The following is a 19,627-nucleotide window of genomic DNA, read 5'->3' as shown; positions in this document are numbered from 1 at the left end:
GTATTTAACTACTTTTAAACAATGTTTTTAGGGCTGCTCTTGCAGAGGACTCTCAGGGGTTCCCAGCGGGACATGGTGGCTCACAACCATCTGTAACCCCAGTTCTAGGGAACCCAGTGACCTCTTGTGCATTCTACAGACTTTAGGCAGGATTATGGCTTATACAAAAGCAGGTCAAGCAGTTCATGCACAAAACATACATTTTTGCCTGGCAGTGGTGGCGCACGCCTTTAATCCCAGCACTTGGGAGGCAGAGGCAGGCAGATTTCTGAGTTCGAGGCCAGCCTGGTCTACAGAGTGAGTTCCAGGACAACCAAAGCTACACAGAGAAACCCTGTCTCAGAAAAAAAAATAATTTTTTGTGTATGGGCGTTTTGCCTGAATGTATGTCTGTGCACCATGTACATGCCTGGTGCCCGTAGAGGCCGGAAGAGGACATAGGGTCTCCTGGAACACATATAATTGTGAGTTACCTTGTGGGTGCTGGGAACCTAACCTGGGTCCTCTGGAAAAGTGGTTGCTCTCAACCGCTAGCCTGTCTCCTCCAGCCTTTCCAGCCCTTAATTTTTTTCTTTTTTCTCTTCCTTCCTTCCTTTTTCTTTCTCTCTCCCTTCTTTCTTTCTTTCTTTCTTTCTTTCTTTTTTTCTTTCTTTCTTTCTTTCTTTCTTTCTTTCTTTCTTTCTTTCTTTCTTTCTTTCTTTCTTTCTCTTGTCCCTCCTTCCTTCTTTCCTTCCTTCCTTCCTTCCTTCCTTCCTTTCTTTCTTTCTTTCTTTCTTTCTTTCTTTCTTTCTTTCTTTCTTTCTTCTTCCTTCCTTCCTTTCTCTCTCTCTCTCTCTCTCTCTCTGAGATAGGGTCACATGTAGCCCTGACCTCCTCAAACTCCTGTGCCGCTGAGAATGACTGAACTTCTGACTGCTGACCACTGGGATTCTGGGCATTTCCTTCTCTGCACACCTGCTGCTAGGGGGTAAAGCCAGGTCCTCCTGCGTGCTTACCAGGTGGTTCACCAACCGAGCCGCATCCAGCCCAGGCCTTTAGAAAGCGCGTTCTGTCCAATTACTTAAGAGGTCTGTCCTCTTCACCTACCTAAACAAGGCACATAAAAACCCTCCAGAACCTGCTTCCTTTTGTCCCTTGGAAGCTTCTTAGTAGATCTGCCAGCCCAGGGTGATGTCTGCTACTGTCCTGGGGCTATCAGGCGTGGTTTGGGAGGTGGGGACAGCTGTGTGATCCATTGGTGGATGTTACTTGTGTTGATTCATGATGGTGCAGGCTGTGGCAAACAGATTCATGGGACACCTCAGGGACTAGGCAGTGAGTGCCACACAGAGACAGCAGAGCTCAAGGACTGGACTGCCACGCCCATGAGGAAGTGGCCCCAGGTCTCTGTGCTTCATCTCAGGTGGGATGGAAGCTGGTGAGCTGCCTCTGGGGAGTGAGCAAATATGGTTAAGAGGTACGGGACGTGCCTTTGCCTCCCTCAGCCATAAAATGAGGGTTTATTTTTCTGACTTTCCAGTGTGCCTGTAGTTTGCCAGCTGTCACACGCTGTCCCCACTCAGGGTCTCTCTCGCTTTGTATGCTGTTCTGTGCTGGCATTCTTACTGAGACCGTGGGAAACCACTTGATAGCCGCACGGTTGTCTTAGAAACACTGGGATGTCAGAGTTCTTCAGCCCTGGCAGCATCCGGTCCTGACTGAGACCTCGTTGGGGATTCTCTCCAGAAGTGCTCTTGCCACTGCTGTTCGGGTCATGTGACAGGGCATTATTGTTCTTGAGCTTCCTGGGACTGGAGATGCAGCCCGATTGATAGACAGCTCACATAGTACGCACGAGGCTGGGGTTGTGATTTCCGGCACTGCATAAAACCACAAGTGAGGATGGATACCTCTAACTTCAGCACTTGGGAGGCTGAGGCAGGAGGACCAGAAGTTGAAGGGTCACCCTTGGCTATGTAGCCAGCCTGGAGTACTTGAGGCACCCTCCTCACACAAAAGAAGCTTTGCTAAAATGTATATTTACTATGCACCTTCATCTGTTTGTTTTTGAGGGACTAGGTGAGGGTCCTTCCCGCCAGGTCTCTGGCGTCTGTGCCTGGAGATGGTACAGGCTTCTGATCAGTATAAAGATGGGCCTGGTTGCAAAAGTTTGTAATATAACTCTTTGGGAAACTGAGGCAGGAGGATCTCAAATTCAAGGTGGACCTGGGTAACCTATTGTCTTAGTCACCGCTCTATTGCTGTGAGGGGACTCCATGACCAAGGCAGCTCTTATGAAGGAAAGTATCTCACTGGGGGCTGGCTTACAGTTTCAGGGGCTTAGTCCGCTATCATCCTACTGAGGAGTTTGGTGGCACTGAGCGTGACAGCTGGCAGACTCGGTGATGGAGACATAGCTGAGAGCTAAGTCCTGATCTATTAGCAGAGAGAGACCCGGCCGGCAGGGGCTCCTGAAACCTCACCACTCTCCCCTCAGCGACACACGCCTCCAAGAGGTCACACCTCCTGATCCTTGTAATTCTGTCAAGGAGCACCGTCCCCTAGTGACCAAGCATTCAAATATAGGAGCCTGCGGGGGACATTCTTATTCAAACCTCCACAGAGTAAAACCGTGTCTCATGATAAAAGTTTTAAAAAGGCCAGAATTATGAAGACCCTCCTGAAGGGACAGTCATACCGGGTCTTCTCCATCTGTCACTGATTTGACATGTCGTCTTTCGGGCTCTTCCTGAGACGTTTACAAGTCAGATTTTGAAGATGCCTGATTCCCAAGATGATAAATGATGTCCTGTGGTTTTTGTCTCTGCGGTTCCTCCGAGGACCAGTTTCACATTAATGTCCGAGGGGACCAGGGGGACTGCCCGGCATGGTGGTGGCATACACAGCAATCCCAGCACTTGAGAGGCTGAGGCAGGAAGATTGCAAATCTGAGGCCAGCCTGGGCTACACAGTGAGTCACCTTGACTCAAAACCACACTTAAGTCCGGCAGGCGTCCTGACCAGTCAGAGGCCCGAATAGAATTCCAGCGTGCAAGGCAGACATGGCCCTGTCACTTCTCCTGGTACACGCGACTGCTCACTCGCCCCTGCTGCCATGTCTGAGGGAAGCTTCACTGGTCGACCAGGTTCCACGAGGATCGCTGTGTCCACTCTGCCATTGATTTGAGCTCACTTAGGTGTGGTTGCATCAACTCAGTTATTTAAAGGGCTGACTTGGGTGAGCTGGGCTTGGGCTCCTGAGAGCTTCCTTAGCAGTCAGCGAGACAGCAGGGAGGCTGCTGTTACCAGGTAACCCCCACTCCGGGCAACAGAAGGGAGGCTGGCGTGCCCGCCTTCCATGTTGCCAGGCTATTTCTTTGGCATTTCAGGTCTGTAGGTTCTCTGAGAGAGCAGGGATGGGACGGGCTAGGGGACCCGTCTGCATTGTGACTGGCAGCTGTGGGGGTGGCGTGTGCTGTTGTGGGCCTCTGAGCAGCAGCTGATTACAACAGCTATTCCCAGCCCTGGATGCATCCTGCCGAGTGCACTCTGCAACATTGTCAAAGTGGGGTCTGTCCTGCCCTGTGAAGACAGGAGTGTGACACCTCCCTCTCCCCCAGGACAGCCTCAGTCAGAGGCAGTCTCTTGTCAGTCTGGACAGCACGTGGCCTCTCAGTCCCAACTGAGCAGGGTAAAAGAAAAGAGGTCGTCTGCTCCCATCTCTGCACTTGGCTATTTATAATCTCACACAAACACGTTTAAATTACCTACTAGGGACCAATTCATAAGGGTATAAGGCTTGATGGGACCTGCTGTGGTGCTGTGGGATTCTTTTTTTTTTTTTTTTGGTCACATGTCCATAGGGGAGACAAGGCCCTAGTTAGAATGTTTTGCGTCAGACGTTTCTTGGCTTGGTGGTGAGCGGTGGTGAGCGCCACCCACGTTTCCCTGAAGTCACGGGGCTGGTGCGGTCACATGGTGGCTAGTCTCCCCAGGGCACTTAAGGAGGGCATTTTCCTGGCTTTAAGGGAGTCTAGGATGAACCAGGCAAGCTCTCCCTGGGCCTGGTGCCTGAACATAGCCCAAAAATGGAGGACAAACTATCAGCTTAACCAGTCCAGGGTGCAGTCTGGAAATAGGCAGCCTTTAAAAAAAAAAAGATTTATTTATTTATTATATGTGTGTCCACTATAGCTGTCTTCAGACAGTCTAGAAGAGGGCATCAGATCTCATTACAGAGGGTTGTGAGCCACCATGTGGTTGCTGGGATTTGAACTCAGGACCTTCGGAAGAGCAGTCAGTGCTCTTAACCACTGAGCCATTTCTCCAGCCCATAGGCAGCCTTTAAAAAAAAAAACATAAAAACAAAAAATAGTTTTACAGAATAAGGCCCTCTCTTGTCCAGCAGCTCTGGATTTTTTTGTTGTTGTTGTTGTTTGTTTTGGTTCGGTTTTTGTTCTGTTTTTTTTGAGACAGGGTTTCTCTGGAGCCCAGGCTGTCCTTGAACTCACTCTGTAGACCAGGCTGGCCTCTGATCTCCCAGAGATCCACCTGCCTCTGCTTCTTGAGTGCTGAGGTTAAAGTGCCGGCTTGACCTTTTGTTTTGTTTTCGTGTTGTTTTATTTCTGTGTACGTGACTATGTGAGTGTATGGCACGTGCGTGCAGGCGCCTGCAGAGGCCACAGTGGGGAGCTCGGGCCCCCTGGAGCTGGTGTTACAGACAGTTGTGAGTTGCCTGGCGTGGATGCTGTGGTGTGAGCCTGGGTCCTCTGGAAGAGCAGCCAGTGCTCTTAACCACCCAGCCTCTCACTCTGAGGCTTCGAAACTTGGGGCTTTCGTATCCTCCTGTAGGCAAAATTTATTTATTTATTTATTTGTTTGTTTATTTATACTTCATATTTTATCCCCCTGCCCCCATCCACCTTACAACTGTTACACATCCCATATTTCCTCCCTACCCCCCACCCTCGTCTCCACGTGGATGTCCCCCACCCCCGACCTCTAACCTCCCTGGGGCCTCCAGTCCTTTGAGGGTTAGGTGTGTCATCTCTGAATGAACACGGACCCAGCGGGCCTCTGCTGTATAAGTGTTGGCGGCTTCATATCAGCTGCGCATGCTGCCTGGTTGGTGGTCTGAGAGATCTCGGGGGTCTAGGTTAATTGAGACAGCTGGTGCTCCTACGGGGTCGCCCTTCTCCTCAGCTTCTTTCGGCCTTCCCTAGTTCAGCCACAGGAGTCAGCTGCTTCTGTTCCTTGGTTGGGTGCAAACACCTGCATCCAGCTCGCCTGTGTCATAGCGGTGGCCCGCCACTCCTGCAGCAAGCCTGGCTTTCTCGTTCTACCTGTTTCCCTGACATCAAACTGGTTAAAGGAGTTTTGAGTATTCCTTGTCTCCTGTCCTTTTGTTCCCTCCCTTCCTCTCTGTCCTTTTCCTATTCTTTTGAATATTGAGCGTACTCTGGTCATCCACAGCTACTTCAGTGTACATATAGACAATTCTTCCTGTGGGACCTGATGCCACCGCTCCTCGTCACCTCCCTTACAATTTAGTGATATAGTGATGGGAGGGGCCTGGGGGGAGGTGATATAGTGATGGGAGGGGCCGAGGGGAGGTGATATAGTGATGGGAGGGGCCTGGGGGAGGTGATATAGTGATGGGAGGGGCCTGAGGGGAGGTGATATAGTGATGGGAGGGGCCTGGGGGGAGGTGATATAGTGATGGGAGGGGCCTGAGGGAAGGTGATATAATGATGGGAGGGACCTGAGGGGGAGGTGATATAGTGATGGGAGGGGCCTGGGGGGAGGTGATATAGTGATGGGAGGGGCCTGAGGGGAGGTGATATAGTGATGGGAGGGGCCTGAGGGAAGGTGATATAATGATGGGAGGGACCTGAGGGAAGGTGATATAGTGATGGGAGGGACCTGAGGGGAGGTGATATAGTGATGGGAGGGGCCTGAGGGGAGGTGATATAGTGATGGGAGGGGCCTGAGGGAAGGTGATATAGTGATGGGAGGGGCCTGAGGGGAGGTGATATAGTGATGGGAGGGGCCTGAGGGGAGGTGATATAGTGATGGGAGGGGCCTGAGGGGAGGTGATATAGTGATGGGAGGGGCCTGAGGGAAGGTGATATAATGATGGGAGGGACCTGAGTGGAGGTGATATAGTGATGGGCGGGGTCTGGGGGGAGGTGATATAGTGATGGGAGGGGCCTGGGGGAGGGGATATAGTGATGGGAGGGGCCTGAGGGAAGGTGATATAATGATGGGAGGGACCTGAGTGGAGGTGATATAGTGATGGGAGGGGCCTGAGGGGGAGGTGATATAATGATGGGAGGGACCTGAGTGGAGGTGATATAATGATGGGAGGACCTGAGGGGGAGGTGATATAGTGATGGGAGGGGCCTGAGGGGAGGTGATATAGTGATGGGAGGGGCCTGCAGGGAGGTGATATAGTGATGGGAGGGGCCTAAGGGGAGGTGATATAGTGATGGGAGGGGCCTGAGGGGGAGGTGATATAATGATGGGAGGGACCTGAGTGGAGGTGATATAGTGATGGGAGGACCTGAGGGGGAGGTGATATAGTGATGGGAGGGGCCTGAGGGGAGGTGATATAGTGATGGGAGGGGCCTGCAGGGAGGTGATATAGTGATGGGAGGGGCCTAAGGGGAGGTGATATAGTGATGGGAGGGGCCTGAGGGGGAGGTGATATAATGATGGGAGGGACCTGAGTGGAGGTGATATAGTGATGGGAGGACCTGAGGGGGAGGTGATATAATGATGGGAGGGACCTGAGGGGGAGGTGATATAGTGATGGGAGGGACCTGAGGGGGAGGTGATATAGTGATGGGAGGGGCCTGAGGGGGAGGTGATATAGTGATGGGAGGACCTGAGGGGGAGGTGATATAGTGATGGGAGGGGCCTGGGGGGAGGTGATATAATGATGGGAGGGACCTGAGGGGGAGGTGATATAATGATGGGAGGGACCTGAGGGGGAGGTGATATAGTGATGGGAGGGACCTGAGGGGGAGGTGATATAGTGATGGGAGGGGCCTGCAGGGAGGTGATATAGTGGTGGGAGGGGCCTGAGGGGGAGGTGATATAGTGATGGGAGGGACCTGAGGGGGAGGTGATATAGTGATGGGAGGGGCCTGAGGGGGAGGTGATATAATGATGGGAGGGACCTGAGGGGGAGGTGATATAGTGATGGGAGGGGCCTGCAGGGAGGTGATATAGTGGTGGGAGGGGCCTGCAGGGAGGTGATATAGTGGTGGGAGGGACCTGAGGGGGAGGTGATATAGTGATGGGAGGGGCCTGGGGGGAGGTGATATAGTGATGGGAGGGGCCTGGGGGAGGCACACGCTAATCCCAACATTCAGGAGGCAGGGGCAGTCAGATATGAGTTTTAGGCCCCTCTGTTCTACAGAGTGAGTTCTAGAACAGCCAGGGCTACACAGAGAAACCATGTCTCAAAGAGGAAAAAAAAATAGTGATAAATTTCCTTAATCTCATCAGGGCTGGCTTGTAGCTCAGTCGGTAAAGTGCATGCTCAGCACACATGAAGCCCTGGGTTCAATCCCCAGCACTGTGTAAACCAGGCATGGCGGTACATATCTGTAATCTCAATGCCTCGGCATCCAGCGTGGCTGCCACGCCTCTCAGCCCATTTACCCCCCACCTCCTGAAGACCCTGGACACTGTTTCCAGATCCGCGGTCTGATACCCTCACTTCCTCCGGCCCCACGGCTGCCCTGGTGCCATTGCCCTGCCCCCCCCCCCCCCCCCCGTCTGCTTGACATCCGTAGTCTGGACGTGCCACATAAAAGCCTGTGGCATGCATCTGATGATGCTATCTCCTGGTGGTTAAACTTCTAGCGGGTTCCCCTTAAACTGGAAATGAAGTATGGAGTCCTTCCACGGCCTGTACGTGGTTCAGCCTTCACTTCCCTTCATGGCCTCATCTTGCTCACATCCTCACGTCAGCATTCTCACTGTTGGTCCTGCCTCAGGGCCTTTGCACCTGCTCTGAGACACAAACTCTTATCCCTGAGGAACCCCGGTGATCATCCTTGGACAGATCGCCCCTGGCCCAGAATAACAGGCCTGTGCTCTTCTTTGCTTTACAATAACACTTATCACCCCTGGTGCCACATCAGATGAATAGTTGCATATAGTTTATCGCTAGCGCTAGAGGGTGTTACAAACACCAGGACTTTGTAGATCTCTGTGAAGAATGGCATCGGAGGCTAGGGGCATAGTCAGGGTAGTCTGGTTGTTTGGCATACACAAGGCCCTGGGTTTGAGCCCCAAGACTGCAAGACTGAGGTACAGAAAGATTTCATACCCACATACTAGGTAGTTAGTAATATTTATTGAACTATCTCTCCTGAAGGCTCAAACCACCTGCTTCTGGCCTCTGCCGAACGAACTGACCTCAGGAGACACTGCTCAGCTGTTGCGGTGTGTTGCTGCTTGCCACCTCCCTCGGGACCTTAGGCCACAGGCCAGCACCTTTCTCTACACAGAGCCAGATAGAATCGACTTAACTCTGCCACCGTGGCACCAAGGCGGCGGAGATAACACAGGCAGGATGCTGTGTCCTGCCAGCTCTGAAATCTGCCTTTCCCCAGAGGACATCCCCGAACAGTAGAGCGAGTTCTTCCCAGAAGTGGGGTGCCCCTCTGTGAGCCTCAAAGGAGAGGCACAAGGAGGGAGGGTCATGGGTCTGTGGTCCCCAACAGTTCTCTGCTGATCATCTGAGAAACAGGTTCAAATCTACAGGCTTTTAAATTTTTACTTTTTTTTTTTTTAAAGATTTTTATGGGGGCTGGAGAGATGGCTCAGCAGTTAAGAGCACTGACTGGTCTTCTGAAGATAGTGAGTTCTAATACCAGCAACCACATGGTGGCTCACAACCATCCGTAATGAGATCTGATGCCCTCTTCTAGGGTGTCTGAAGACAGTAGTATACTTACATATAATAAATAAATAAATAAATAAATAAATAAATAAATAAATCTTTAGGGAAAAAAAAAGATTTTTGTATATACAGCATTCTGCCTGCATGTATGCCTGCAGGCCAGAAGAAGGCACCAGATCTTATTACAGATAGCTAGGAGCCACCATGTGGTTGCTGGGATTTGAACTCAGGACCTCTGGAAGAGCAGTCACTGTTCTTAACCACTGAGCCATCTCTGCAGCTCCGATTACTTATTTTTGCTTTGTGTGTGTGTGTGTGTGTCTTTGTGTGTGTTGCCTGCATGCATGTGTGTGGACCACGTGTGAGCCAGGTACTTTCAGAGACCAGAAGAGGGCACTGGCTCCCCTGGAACTGGAGCTACAGTTACTAAGCTGGTGCTGGGAACTGAACCCGGGTCCTCTGCAAGAGCTGTCAGTGTTCTTGAGCACTGAGCCATCTTTGGGGCTCTTTTGTGAACTTTTAAATCCTGTTTGTGAGGCACTGAGTTTTTCATTCTTGGTCTCTCCTAAAACATATTAGAAAAGAATGTAAACTGTCTAACTATGTTTTGCTTTGTATTGGTTTTTGAGGTAAGGGCTGGCTATAATAGCCCAGGCTAGCCTCCTTCCCCAGCCACTAGGGCGCTGGGATTACAGACATGTGCCATCTGATCTGATAACCCTTCCCATTCATTCAGGGATTTTTGAACCTAGGCATGATGAAAATGCTTGTTTTTTAAATCTGGCTGTGGCTGAGTCATGATGTGGCTGTGACAATTTAATACATTCTGAGTAGCATTGCTGTCACCAGCATTGCAGACACTTGGCCTTGGAAAGTGTTTATGAGGCCCTTTGATTCTTGCTTGTTTGGTGTTTGGTTTTTCAAGACAGGGTCTCCCTAGGTAGCCTGGAACTCACTATGTAGACCACCCTGGCTTTGAACTCACAAGATCTTCCTGCCTCTGCCTCCCAGAGTGCTGGGATTAAGGACATGTGTCACCACACCCAGCTGGCCCTTTGAGGAATAAGGTGTTAACATCCCCCAAGCATCCTGGAAGCTGTGTGGATACTGAGTTTGGAGCAGCTGGGTGACCTGCCCCTGGTCTCCCAGTAAGTGGCAGTCAGCATCTAGCCCACGTCTGATGTCAGGACCCACACTCTTAGGCACTCTGCAGGCTTCCTGATGCACAGAACAAGCGCTCGGCATATGACGGATCTGATCAAAGTTGGTATTAGTGTTATCAGCAGATATCGAATGCAACCAGAGTCATTTGGCATAAAAGATGCTAACTGCACTTCCAGGCTGCGTCTGCTACATCCGGTCTGCCGGTTCTATCACTCTGGTCTTCTCATCCACTGTTCGCTCTCCCAGTCCTGCAGCTGAGGGAGGTGGCGGCCAGCTGTCACTCCATGCCTCTCCTCTGCCGTTCCTTTCCCGTGATGCCATGGTTTGCTGACCAGCTCCCAACATATGAGCTTGAGCTGTCAATGCAGCTCCTTGGGCAGAGTCGGGCAGATCTCTGGAGCCCACTCACTGGTCAGCTAACTTAGCCAGTTGGTGAGCTCTCGGTTCAGAGACTCGGTCTTTATAAAGAAGGCAGCTAGCCTGGCATCGTGGTACAGGCCTTTAATCCTAGCACTTGGGAATCATGTAAATCGATCTCCTTGAATTTGAGGCCAGATTGGTCTATGTAGCAAGTTCCAGACCAGTCAGGGCTCCGTAACAAGGTCCCGTTTCAAAACAAGGAAGATATTTTTTAAAGTCTAGAGAAGCAATTAAAGATGAAAGTCTTTCTCAATCTCGGCCCTTCTCCCCATGTACACACACGAATATGCACATACACACACCATGCACACACACATGCATCACACACATATGCACCATGCATACACATGAATATGCACACACATGCACCGTGTGTACACATTATGCACATTCATACTCCATGCACACATACAGTATGCACACTCATACACCATTCACATACACTTACATGCACACACATACACCATGCACACACATCCTGTGATGGGTCCTTTTAACTGTTGGTGTAACACAGTCTGGAATGACCTGGAAATAATATCAATAAGAGATTTTTCTAGATCAAGGTTGGCTGGGGCATACCTGGAGGATTGTTTCGGTTATGTTAATTGATATGGGAAGTCCCACCCTCCCTGGTCAGTACCATTCCCTAGGCAGGGGGTCCTGGGCTCTGGAAGTGTAAACGGTGGGCTAGGGGCACACCAAGACACACACTCAGTTGGATCTGCTTGTGACTGTGGATGTGACATCCCAAGTTCCTGTTGTTTTGGTTTCTCCCATCTTGATGGGCTGTGACCTAGAATTGTGAGCTATATAGCAAACCCTTTCTTCCTAAGTTGATTTTTGTCAGGGTATTTTATCACAATAACAGAAATGAAACTAGGTCACATGCACACAAATTAATTTTTTTTTTAAAAAATGGGAAGGGTAGGAACCACTCTGATAAAATAATCTCGAGGCTGAGAGCAGAGCTCGGCATCTTCTCACCGGAGGGTGTATTAGCCAGAGCCACGCCGTTGGTGTGGTTGAGACTTCCGGTTGCCTGGGGTTCATCGCCTCAGCTGATGTTCGTTTGCTTGATGCTCATCAGCAATGCTGAGTCTCTTGGATGCATTTTATTACCTGATCCCCTAACCCAGCGGCATCCAGCAGGACAGCCTGCCGTGATGGCGGTGCCTTGTGTCCGCACTGACCGGGACAGAGCTGCTGGCCCCAGGTGGCTCGTGCTGCTAGAGTGGATGTTTTGTTTCATTTGAGTTAGTTTAAATTTCATTTTGTTTTTAAAATGTGCATTGCGTATGGGACTGGGGATTGAGTTCCGGCCAGTTGTGTGATGTGTGATGTGTGTGTGTGATGTGTGGATAAGTTTACCACTACAGCCATATCTCCAGCCCTTAGGTTAGCTTCAAATAGTCACGTACTGGACTGCTCATCTCTAAAAAAATCACTTTAGCTATTTATCCCCCCCAGGGGTGGGAGTTTGTTAACAGACATCATATCTCCGGCTGTTCCGGAACTCAGTCTGTAGACTAGGCTGGACTCGAACTCACAGATCTACCTGCCTCTGTCTCCTGAGTTCTGGGATTAACGGTGTGGGCCACCAGCACCTGACTTCTCCTTTAACTCATTTTAAAGGGGAGAAAAAATGATCAGGGAGTCAAGTAACTCTCTGAGGAGCGCCACTCGATCCCTGTGAGGCAGAGGCAGAGCCAGGCTCAGCTCCCGCTTCCTGCCCCAGCCCCCTGCGCCACTGCTGTATGCAGCCCTGATTTTTTAATGACATGTTTTTATTTATTTTGTATGTGTGTGTGTATGTGGGGGGTTACACACATGCTGTGACTGATGTCTAGAGCTCAAAGAACAACTTATGAGAGTCAGTTCTCTCCATCTACCCTGTGAGTATGGAGGATCGAACTCAGGTCATCTGGCTTCGCAGCAAGCCCCTTTGATGCTGAGCTGTGGTGTGTGCTTCTCCCCCCACCCAAAAAAAATGGTTTTGTGTTGTAGATTTCTCTCTGAGTCATGAAATCATGTGTAGATTTGCAACTGTGTGTATTTGCAATATTTGCACATTCAATATTCAATAAGATATATCTAAAGACAGCTGTCAGATTTCCCAAGGGTCCCAAGGAAGACTTGACGAAAAGGGGGCAGGGCCTGTGTTCGTGGGCAGGAAGACTAGATTACTGTGAGACACCATCTTTCCACGTGAATAGTCTCTGGGTTCTGCGTAATTCTTTTACAAATCCAAGACGGGGCTGGAGAGATGGCTCAGCCGTTAAAAGCACTAAGTTAAAAGCTCTTCTGGAGGACCAGGGCTCCATCCCCAGCACCCACAGGGCAGCTCGCAACTGTCCGTATAACTGACATACATGCAGACAAAACACCCATACACATAAAATAACTTTTTTAAAAACCCAAATGGAGCCGGGCAGTGGTGGTGCATGCCTGTAATCCCAGCACTTTGGAAGGCGGATCTCTGAGTTTGAGGCCAGCCTGGTCTACAGAGTGAATTCCAGGACAGCCAGGGTTACACAGAGAAACCCTGTCTAGAAAAAAAACCAACCAAATGGAATAGTGATGAGCTTTGATGGCAAAAGAATGGCTTGGGATAAACAGAGTGGCTGAGCACACAAAGGGGCTTGTGGCCAAACCCGATGACCCAGGTTCAATCCCCTGATCAGATCCATAAGGTAAAAGGGGAGAAACAGCTCCTGCAAGTTGGCCTCTGACCTCCATGTGTGCGCATGTGCCTACTATAAATGGTGGCTTGAAGTACAGTTTTGTAAAAGAATAGCTGGGTTTGGGCTCAGGGGACTTCTGCCCGTGCCCAAGGGCAGAGGAAAGTGGAGATAATCAGATAGGGACTGATATGGAAATAGACAGCAGACCAACAACACAGAATAATCTAGAAAAGGCATATTGACTTGTGGATCCGATGGAAAGAGGCTGGGCCATTAATAAATATGAAAAATGGGGCCTGGAAGGAGAGGGGCTGGAAAGGTGGCTGGGCAGCCATGACACCCTGAGTTTAGATCCCAGCACTCACACAGCGGCACGCCACTGTAACCACCGCTGTAAGGACCCGAGGCAGGAGGATGGCTGCCAGCCCAGCCTAAAAACATGAGCAAGAGTTCAGGAGGAGAAAGGAAAAGTGCAGAGAGGGGGAGGGGACATGGAACCTCTCCCTGGTCTCTGTGCAGGATCACAGGCACATGTGTGCGAGAGCACATTTACCACACAGGTACTTGACACATCCATTCACAAGCAAAGTAAAACCCCAAATATGACCAATGCCACAGAGCGGGGACGGGGACAGAACCTTTAAAACCTACTGACAAAATGAAGGTTTCCACAGTATGGAAAGACAGACACTGGAGACAATAGCACATCACAATAGTCAAAGGGGTGCAAGAAATCAAAGAGCTGGTGTCGGGTGCACACCATCAGTTCCAGCACTGTGGGGGCCAGAGGTGGGCGGGGCTCTGGGAGTTCGAAACCACCAGGGTCTGCCTTGATCCAGGCCTGTCAGAGCTAAATCTCAAGACCCTGTCAGTAGTAGTAATTACATTAATAAATAACAAAAAACAAGCAGGCTGGGTGTGGTGCTGCACATCCTTAATCCCAGCACTTGGGAGGCTGAAGCAGGAGGATCACGAATTTGAGGCTGGCCTGAGTGATACCATATCTGGGGGTAGAGAGGGAGAGGAGACCAGAGATTAGAACTTGGCACTGGTGTGACAATATGATGTGACACTATTGGGTGCAAGAGTGCCTTCAGAGGCAAGGAGCACTGGCTGCTCTTGCAGAGGGCGTTGGTTCAATTCCTAGCACCGACGTGGTAGCCCACAGCTGTCTTAACTTCAGTTACCGGGGATCCAGCGCCCTCTTCTGGCCACTTCATAGATAAAAACCAGTCATGTGTTAAATAAATAAATAATAATAAGATATTTTAAAGAAGCCAATTGGGACTCATTTAAAACAAGATGAGACAAAACCGCCTTTAGCCGCTGTCACATACTGCATCATAAATTAGTCCATGGAGCTGGAGAGATGGCTCAGTGGTTAAGAGCACTGACTGCTCTTCCGAAGGTCCTGAGTTCAAATCCCAGCAACCACATGGTGGCTCACAACCATCTGTGATGGGAGGGAGGAAGGAAGGAAGGAAGGAAGGAAGGAAGGAAGGAAGGAAAGAAGGAAGGAAGGAAGGAAGGAAGGAAGGAAGGAAGGAAGGAAGGAAGATAGTAAATTAGTCTGTTCTCCCTCTGCCCTCCTGCCTGTGTGAGAGACGCGCAGACCCTTGGGGTGTGAATTCTGTCCCCCGTCAGCCTGGCTGCTGGGCTTGTTCCGGGTCGTAGAGAAGAGGCCACTTTTGTTGTGGGAGTTCAATGGTTGGCCTCCCTCCAAGAGCATGGAGCACGTGCTCTCTGGTGTGGCTGATCCATCGCGGCTGCTGCCTCCAGAAAACATTTGAGAGCAGAGTGGTCCCAGGAGCGCAAACCCACCCCGGGTGTGGCAGGATCTCGGTTCATTCCTTGCATTTTCCACCGGGCCACTGGGAAGGTGAGAGGAGAGGGCTCTGCTCTGGCTGAGTGGAACTCAGGCTCCACGCCACCATCTTGCCCCTTAGGCCAAGCTCCTGCATCAGCCTGGTGGGCCGAGGGTGCTTGCGAGCATCCCCTCTGTGATCTCAATCTTCTCCCCTTCCCCTCCTTTCTCTCTCTCCCCTTCTCTCTCCCCCTCCCTCCCACCCTCTCTCTGTCCCCCTCTCCAGCCCTGGGAACAGAGTCTTTCTTGGCATGGGGCTTGACAGGAATCTGGCACACACCTAGATGTGGCCATGTTCCTCGGGTACATCTGATGTCCATGTCAGCCTCTGGCAAGAAAGCCATGAAAGCGGGTGACCCAGCCTTTCAGACCTTGGTGCGTTCAGAGGGCAGCTCCGGGCGGGACCTGCGCACTAAATAAATGGAATATTTAAAGCGATTGGGAATTGTTTTTTTAAAATGCCTTCAGGCATTATCAACAGGCTGAGTGCGTGCGTGCGTGTGTGTGTGTGTGTGTGTGTGTGTGTGTGTGTGTGTGTCTGTGTATCTGTGTCTATGTCTGTCTGACTCATACAGACACCATTGTGTGTGATGCCCAGGCTGCAGTTGTAGCCTCTGCCCCTGCCCCAAAGCTTAGTACCCAACACCGCGAGCTGGCTGTCCCTCACAAGGCTATCCACGCAAAGCCCTCCTGAGAGCCTTTGCCCTCAAGAACCTCCTGGGCCAGATTGGCCCTCAGCAGGGCAGTTGCAGGCCGACTCTGCCGGCCATATCAGGACACCATACGCCTGGAACGCCCCTCGCCTCGTCAGCATTGCTTTCTTCCTTTCAGCTGCAGAGCTACTTCGCAGCATGTGAGGACGAGACCCCTGCCATCCGGAACCACGACAAGGTCCTGCAGCGCCTGTGTGAGCACCTGGACCACGCCCTGCTGTACGGGTGAGTTCAGGCTGCTCCAAGTGATGCGGTGGGGGTGGGGGGGATGGGACGGGACAGGCACAGGGAGGCTTGTCTCAGTCCCGCGGGTGGCAGCAAAGCACCCGATGGTCCGAGGCCGCCCGACTCAGGCCCAGCACTGCTGTTCCATCCTCACAGATTGCAAGACCTGTCCTCTGGATACTGGGTGCTCGTGCTCCACTTCACCCGCAGAGAGGCCATCAGGCAAATCGAGGTGCTACAGCATGTGGCCACCAACCTGGGGCGAAGTGAGTGCGACCCCAGACCAGCTGTGCCCTCCCAGGGGGCAGCTTGGGGCTCAGGTTCTGCCAGGGGTCAGCCTGCGGCAGCTGTCTGCCTTGTAGCGTCCAGTGGTGGTGGGGGCTGAGCTGCCAACACCTTCCACAAAGCCTCATATTTGTTTCCCTGCATGTGACAGTTTGTGGGTGGGTCACTGGTGAAGTGAAGGGGAGTTGAACATGTTACACAAGGAAACCTTTAGAGTCCCAGGTCAGAAACCATGTTAGGCTGCAGGGTCGGGGCAGCATCCTTGACTGTCTCAGAAAGCCACTGACCACCACCACCACCACCACCACTACCACCACCCCGGCCTTCTGTGTTCTAACTCTCCTGCCAACCATGAGCTAAGGCTGAGGGCTGTTGGGTTACTTAGCTCCTCACTGACCTTTATCTTGCAAATGAAAAGCTGCTGCCCAGCGACTGAGTCTCCCCTGGTTTGTCTGCAGGCCGAGCCTGGCTCTACCTGGCTCTCAATGAGAATTCCCTGGAGAGCTACTTGCGTCTGTTCCAGGAGAACCTGGGTCTGCTACAGAAGTACTATGTCAGGTAAGTCTGCCTGGTCCCTAGCTCCCTAAGCCTCCACCCAAAGCCTCCTGTCACTTAGAGACAGAGACCTAGCTCGGTGTCACCCACTGAGGGCTGTGACAGTGGAGCATGTGGTGCCTTGCTGGCAATCTGAGGCTTCCTCCTGAATCCCAGCAGGACTCTGAAGAGTCTGGGGTCTGCCCTGGCCTCAGACTATGCAAACGCCCAGCGCTTGCCTACCCATTTGCTGGGGACACTGCAGGGACAGAGTGTTTATAGCAGTCACAGATAGCCTGGTAAGGTTTAGCTCCAGGCCCAGTCTCTGGAGACCTCAGCAAGCTTCACAGCCAGTCAGAGAACCAGAGGGGAGTGGGGCGTGGCTGAATGAACTGGGCGCCATCCAGGGGTGGGCTGTCAGGTGTCCAGCCTCAGCACCATGGGCTTTCTGGTGAGGGAGAGCCGGGCTGGTGACCAGACTCAGAAGTCACCCGGTTGTTTGTTTTTTTTTTCTCTGTCTGGCAGGAATGCCCTGGTCTGCAGCCACGATCACCTGACTCTCTTCCTGACCTTGGTGTCTGGTCTGGAGTTTATTCGGTTCGACCTGGATCTGGTGAGACAGATGCCTTGGCTTGGTACTGAGGGGGGGGGTGAGGGAGGGACCGTGGAACTCCATTTTCTAGTCTGGAGTTTGCTGGGTGTGGTTGAGCCTGGCTATGCCTGTTTGTTCAGATAAAGGGCGGGCGCCTTTCGGGCGCAGGCCTGGATGGAAGGGGAACTCTCTTGGCTTACCTGCTCATGGCCAGGATTCTTGCTTCCATGTCTTGCTGTCTTTCCACCCACCTGGGGAAACGCACATTGCCTGAAGTGTCTTACCTCAGAAGGACTTCACCTTTGTGTCCCCATTTACAACCCCAGAACCCACAGAAGAGCGGAAGGAGGGAACCAACTCCACAAAGCTGCCCTCTGGCCTCCCCACAAATCCTGTAGCATACGCAGCCCCCACTCCCAGCCCCCACCACACATACATCGTCCACACAAAATTAAAAACATAAATAATTTTTCTGAGACAAGATCTCACTAAGTGGCCCAGGTTAGTCTGGAACTCACATAGATACCTGCCTCTACCTCCCAAGAGCTGGGATTAAAGGTGTGTACCACAGGCTGGAAAGATGGCTCAGTGGTTAAGAGCACACTGGCTGCTCTTCCCGAGGTCCTGAGTTCAATTTCCACAACCACACGGTGGCTCACAACCATCTGTAATGAGATCTGACACCCTCTTCTGGAATGTCTGAAGACAGCTACAGTGTGCTATACACATATAATAAATAATTCCTTTAAAAAAAAAAAAAAAGCATGTACCACTATGCCTAGCTTCCAATTTTTTGAAAACTTATCAATTATTTATTTCTGGAAGTTTCCATTTTGTATTTGCAGACCACAGTAACATTGTAGCAGGCAAAGCTGCAAGCCCAAAAAGGTGACTGTCTGAGGACAACGCCAACACCAAAGAGGCCAGAGCGTCTCAGGGACCTGGGTTCTGAGATTAGCGTAGTAGCCGCCCCATTCCAGTCACGGCATCTGATTCGGCCATGGTAGAAACCAGAGGAAGCGAGATTCTAAAGCCAAGAGCTAGCAAGGGAATGTTGCTGGTCTAGACGCTCTTTCTTTTTTGTGGTGTGATGGCGGAGCGCCCGCCCTGCTTGTCTTCAGGCAGGCAAAGCACTGCAGACTCCTCTGAGGCATCTGTGGGACACACCCACATCTCCACATCTGTGGGACACACCCGTGGGACACACCCATGGCTTTAGGACTGTTTCCTTATTCCTTGTGGGAAGTTATTTTCTAACTAACTCCTAAAGCACATTGATTTCCCTGAGAAAAGAACATAGGATGTCTGTATGTGTATGCTGTGTAGGAGAGTGTGCGTGTGTCTGTGTATGTCATGTGTATCTATGTGTATGTATGTGTGTCTCTGTCTGTGGTGTGTGTGTCTATATGTTGTGTGTCTGTGTGTTTTATCTGTATGTCTGTGTGTGTGTGGTGCATAGGGCTGTATAAGTGTGTCTGTCTGTATATCATGTGTCTCTCTGTGTGTGTGTGTCTTGTCTGTCTGTCTGTGTCATGTGTCTGGGGTGTGTGTGTGTGTTTTATCTGTATGTCTGTGTGTGTGTGTGGTGTGTAGGGGTGTATGTGTGTGTTTGTTTGCCTGTGTATATCATGTGTCTCTGTGTGTTGTGTGTGTGTGTGTGTGTATGTGTGTGTGTATGTGTGTGCATGCACACATTTTATAAATCTGTGTGTAAGGTGTAGAGGTGTGTATGTGTGTCTGTGTGATGTGTATTTGTCATGTGTATTTGTATTGTGGTATGTACACATCTGTGTGTGTGTGTTTGTTTGCCTGTGTGTATCATGTGTCTGTGTGTGTGTCTGTATTTATCATGTATATTTGTGTGGGTGGTATGCACACATCTATGTGTGTGTGTGTGTGTGTTCCCCATTTTCCTGTCCTGGTTCTGGTGACTGCTTACTGAGCCTTGTTTGCTGCCTGTCTCCCGGGCTTCTACCCAACATCCCTCTCTTCCTCCGCCCTCTCCCCAGGACGCGCCATACTTAGACCTGGCCCCGTACATGCCTGACTACTATAAACCTCAGTACCTGCTGGACTTCGAAGACCGCCTTCCTAGCTCAGTCCATGGTTCCGACAGCCTGTCCCTCAACTCTTTCAACTCTGTTACCTCCACTAACCTGGAATGGGACGACAGTGCAATTGCCCCATCTAGCGAGGGTAAGCGGCTCAGGGCGAGAGGAACCAGGCCTGGGCCCTGAAGCTTCCTCCTCCGGA

At 51.1% G+C, this 19,627-nt stretch overlaps 1 protein-coding gene across 5 annotated transcripts in view; it reads left to right on the top strand.

Moving 5' to 3' along the window:
• Positions 1-19,627, top strand: part of Plekhm2 (pleckstrin homology and RUN domain containing M2) — a 43,887-nt gene that overhangs the window by 8,858 nt on the left and 15,402 nt on the right. For all 5 annotated transcript variants that reach the window (XR_007977135.1, XM_052177950.1, XM_052177949.1 and 2 more), the window contains exons 2-6: positions 15,857-15,963; positions 16,120-16,229; positions 16,707-16,806; positions 17,308-17,395; positions 19,384-19,570. Coding sequence is in view for 4 of the 5 variants with exons in the window: in XM_052177950.1 (XP_052033910.1) it covers positions 15,857-15,963; positions 16,120-16,229; positions 16,707-16,806; positions 17,308-17,395; positions 19,384-19,570 (592 nt within the window). In the remaining variant the exon portion in view is untranslated. The remainder of the gene's footprint in view (positions 1-15,856; positions 15,964-16,119; positions 16,230-16,706; positions 16,807-17,307; positions 17,396-19,383; positions 19,571-19,627) is intronic.

Source organism: Apodemus sylvaticus, chromosome 3 (genome assembly GCF_947179515.1).
Source record: "Apodemus sylvaticus chromosome 3, mApoSyl1.1, whole genome shotgun sequence".
In the NCBI taxonomy this organism is placed as follows: Eukaryota; Metazoa; Chordata; class Mammalia; order Rodentia; family Muridae; genus Apodemus; species Apodemus sylvaticus.
Note: the sequence above shows the minus strand (reverse complement) of the source record. Positions and strands in the feature narration are given on the sequence as shown.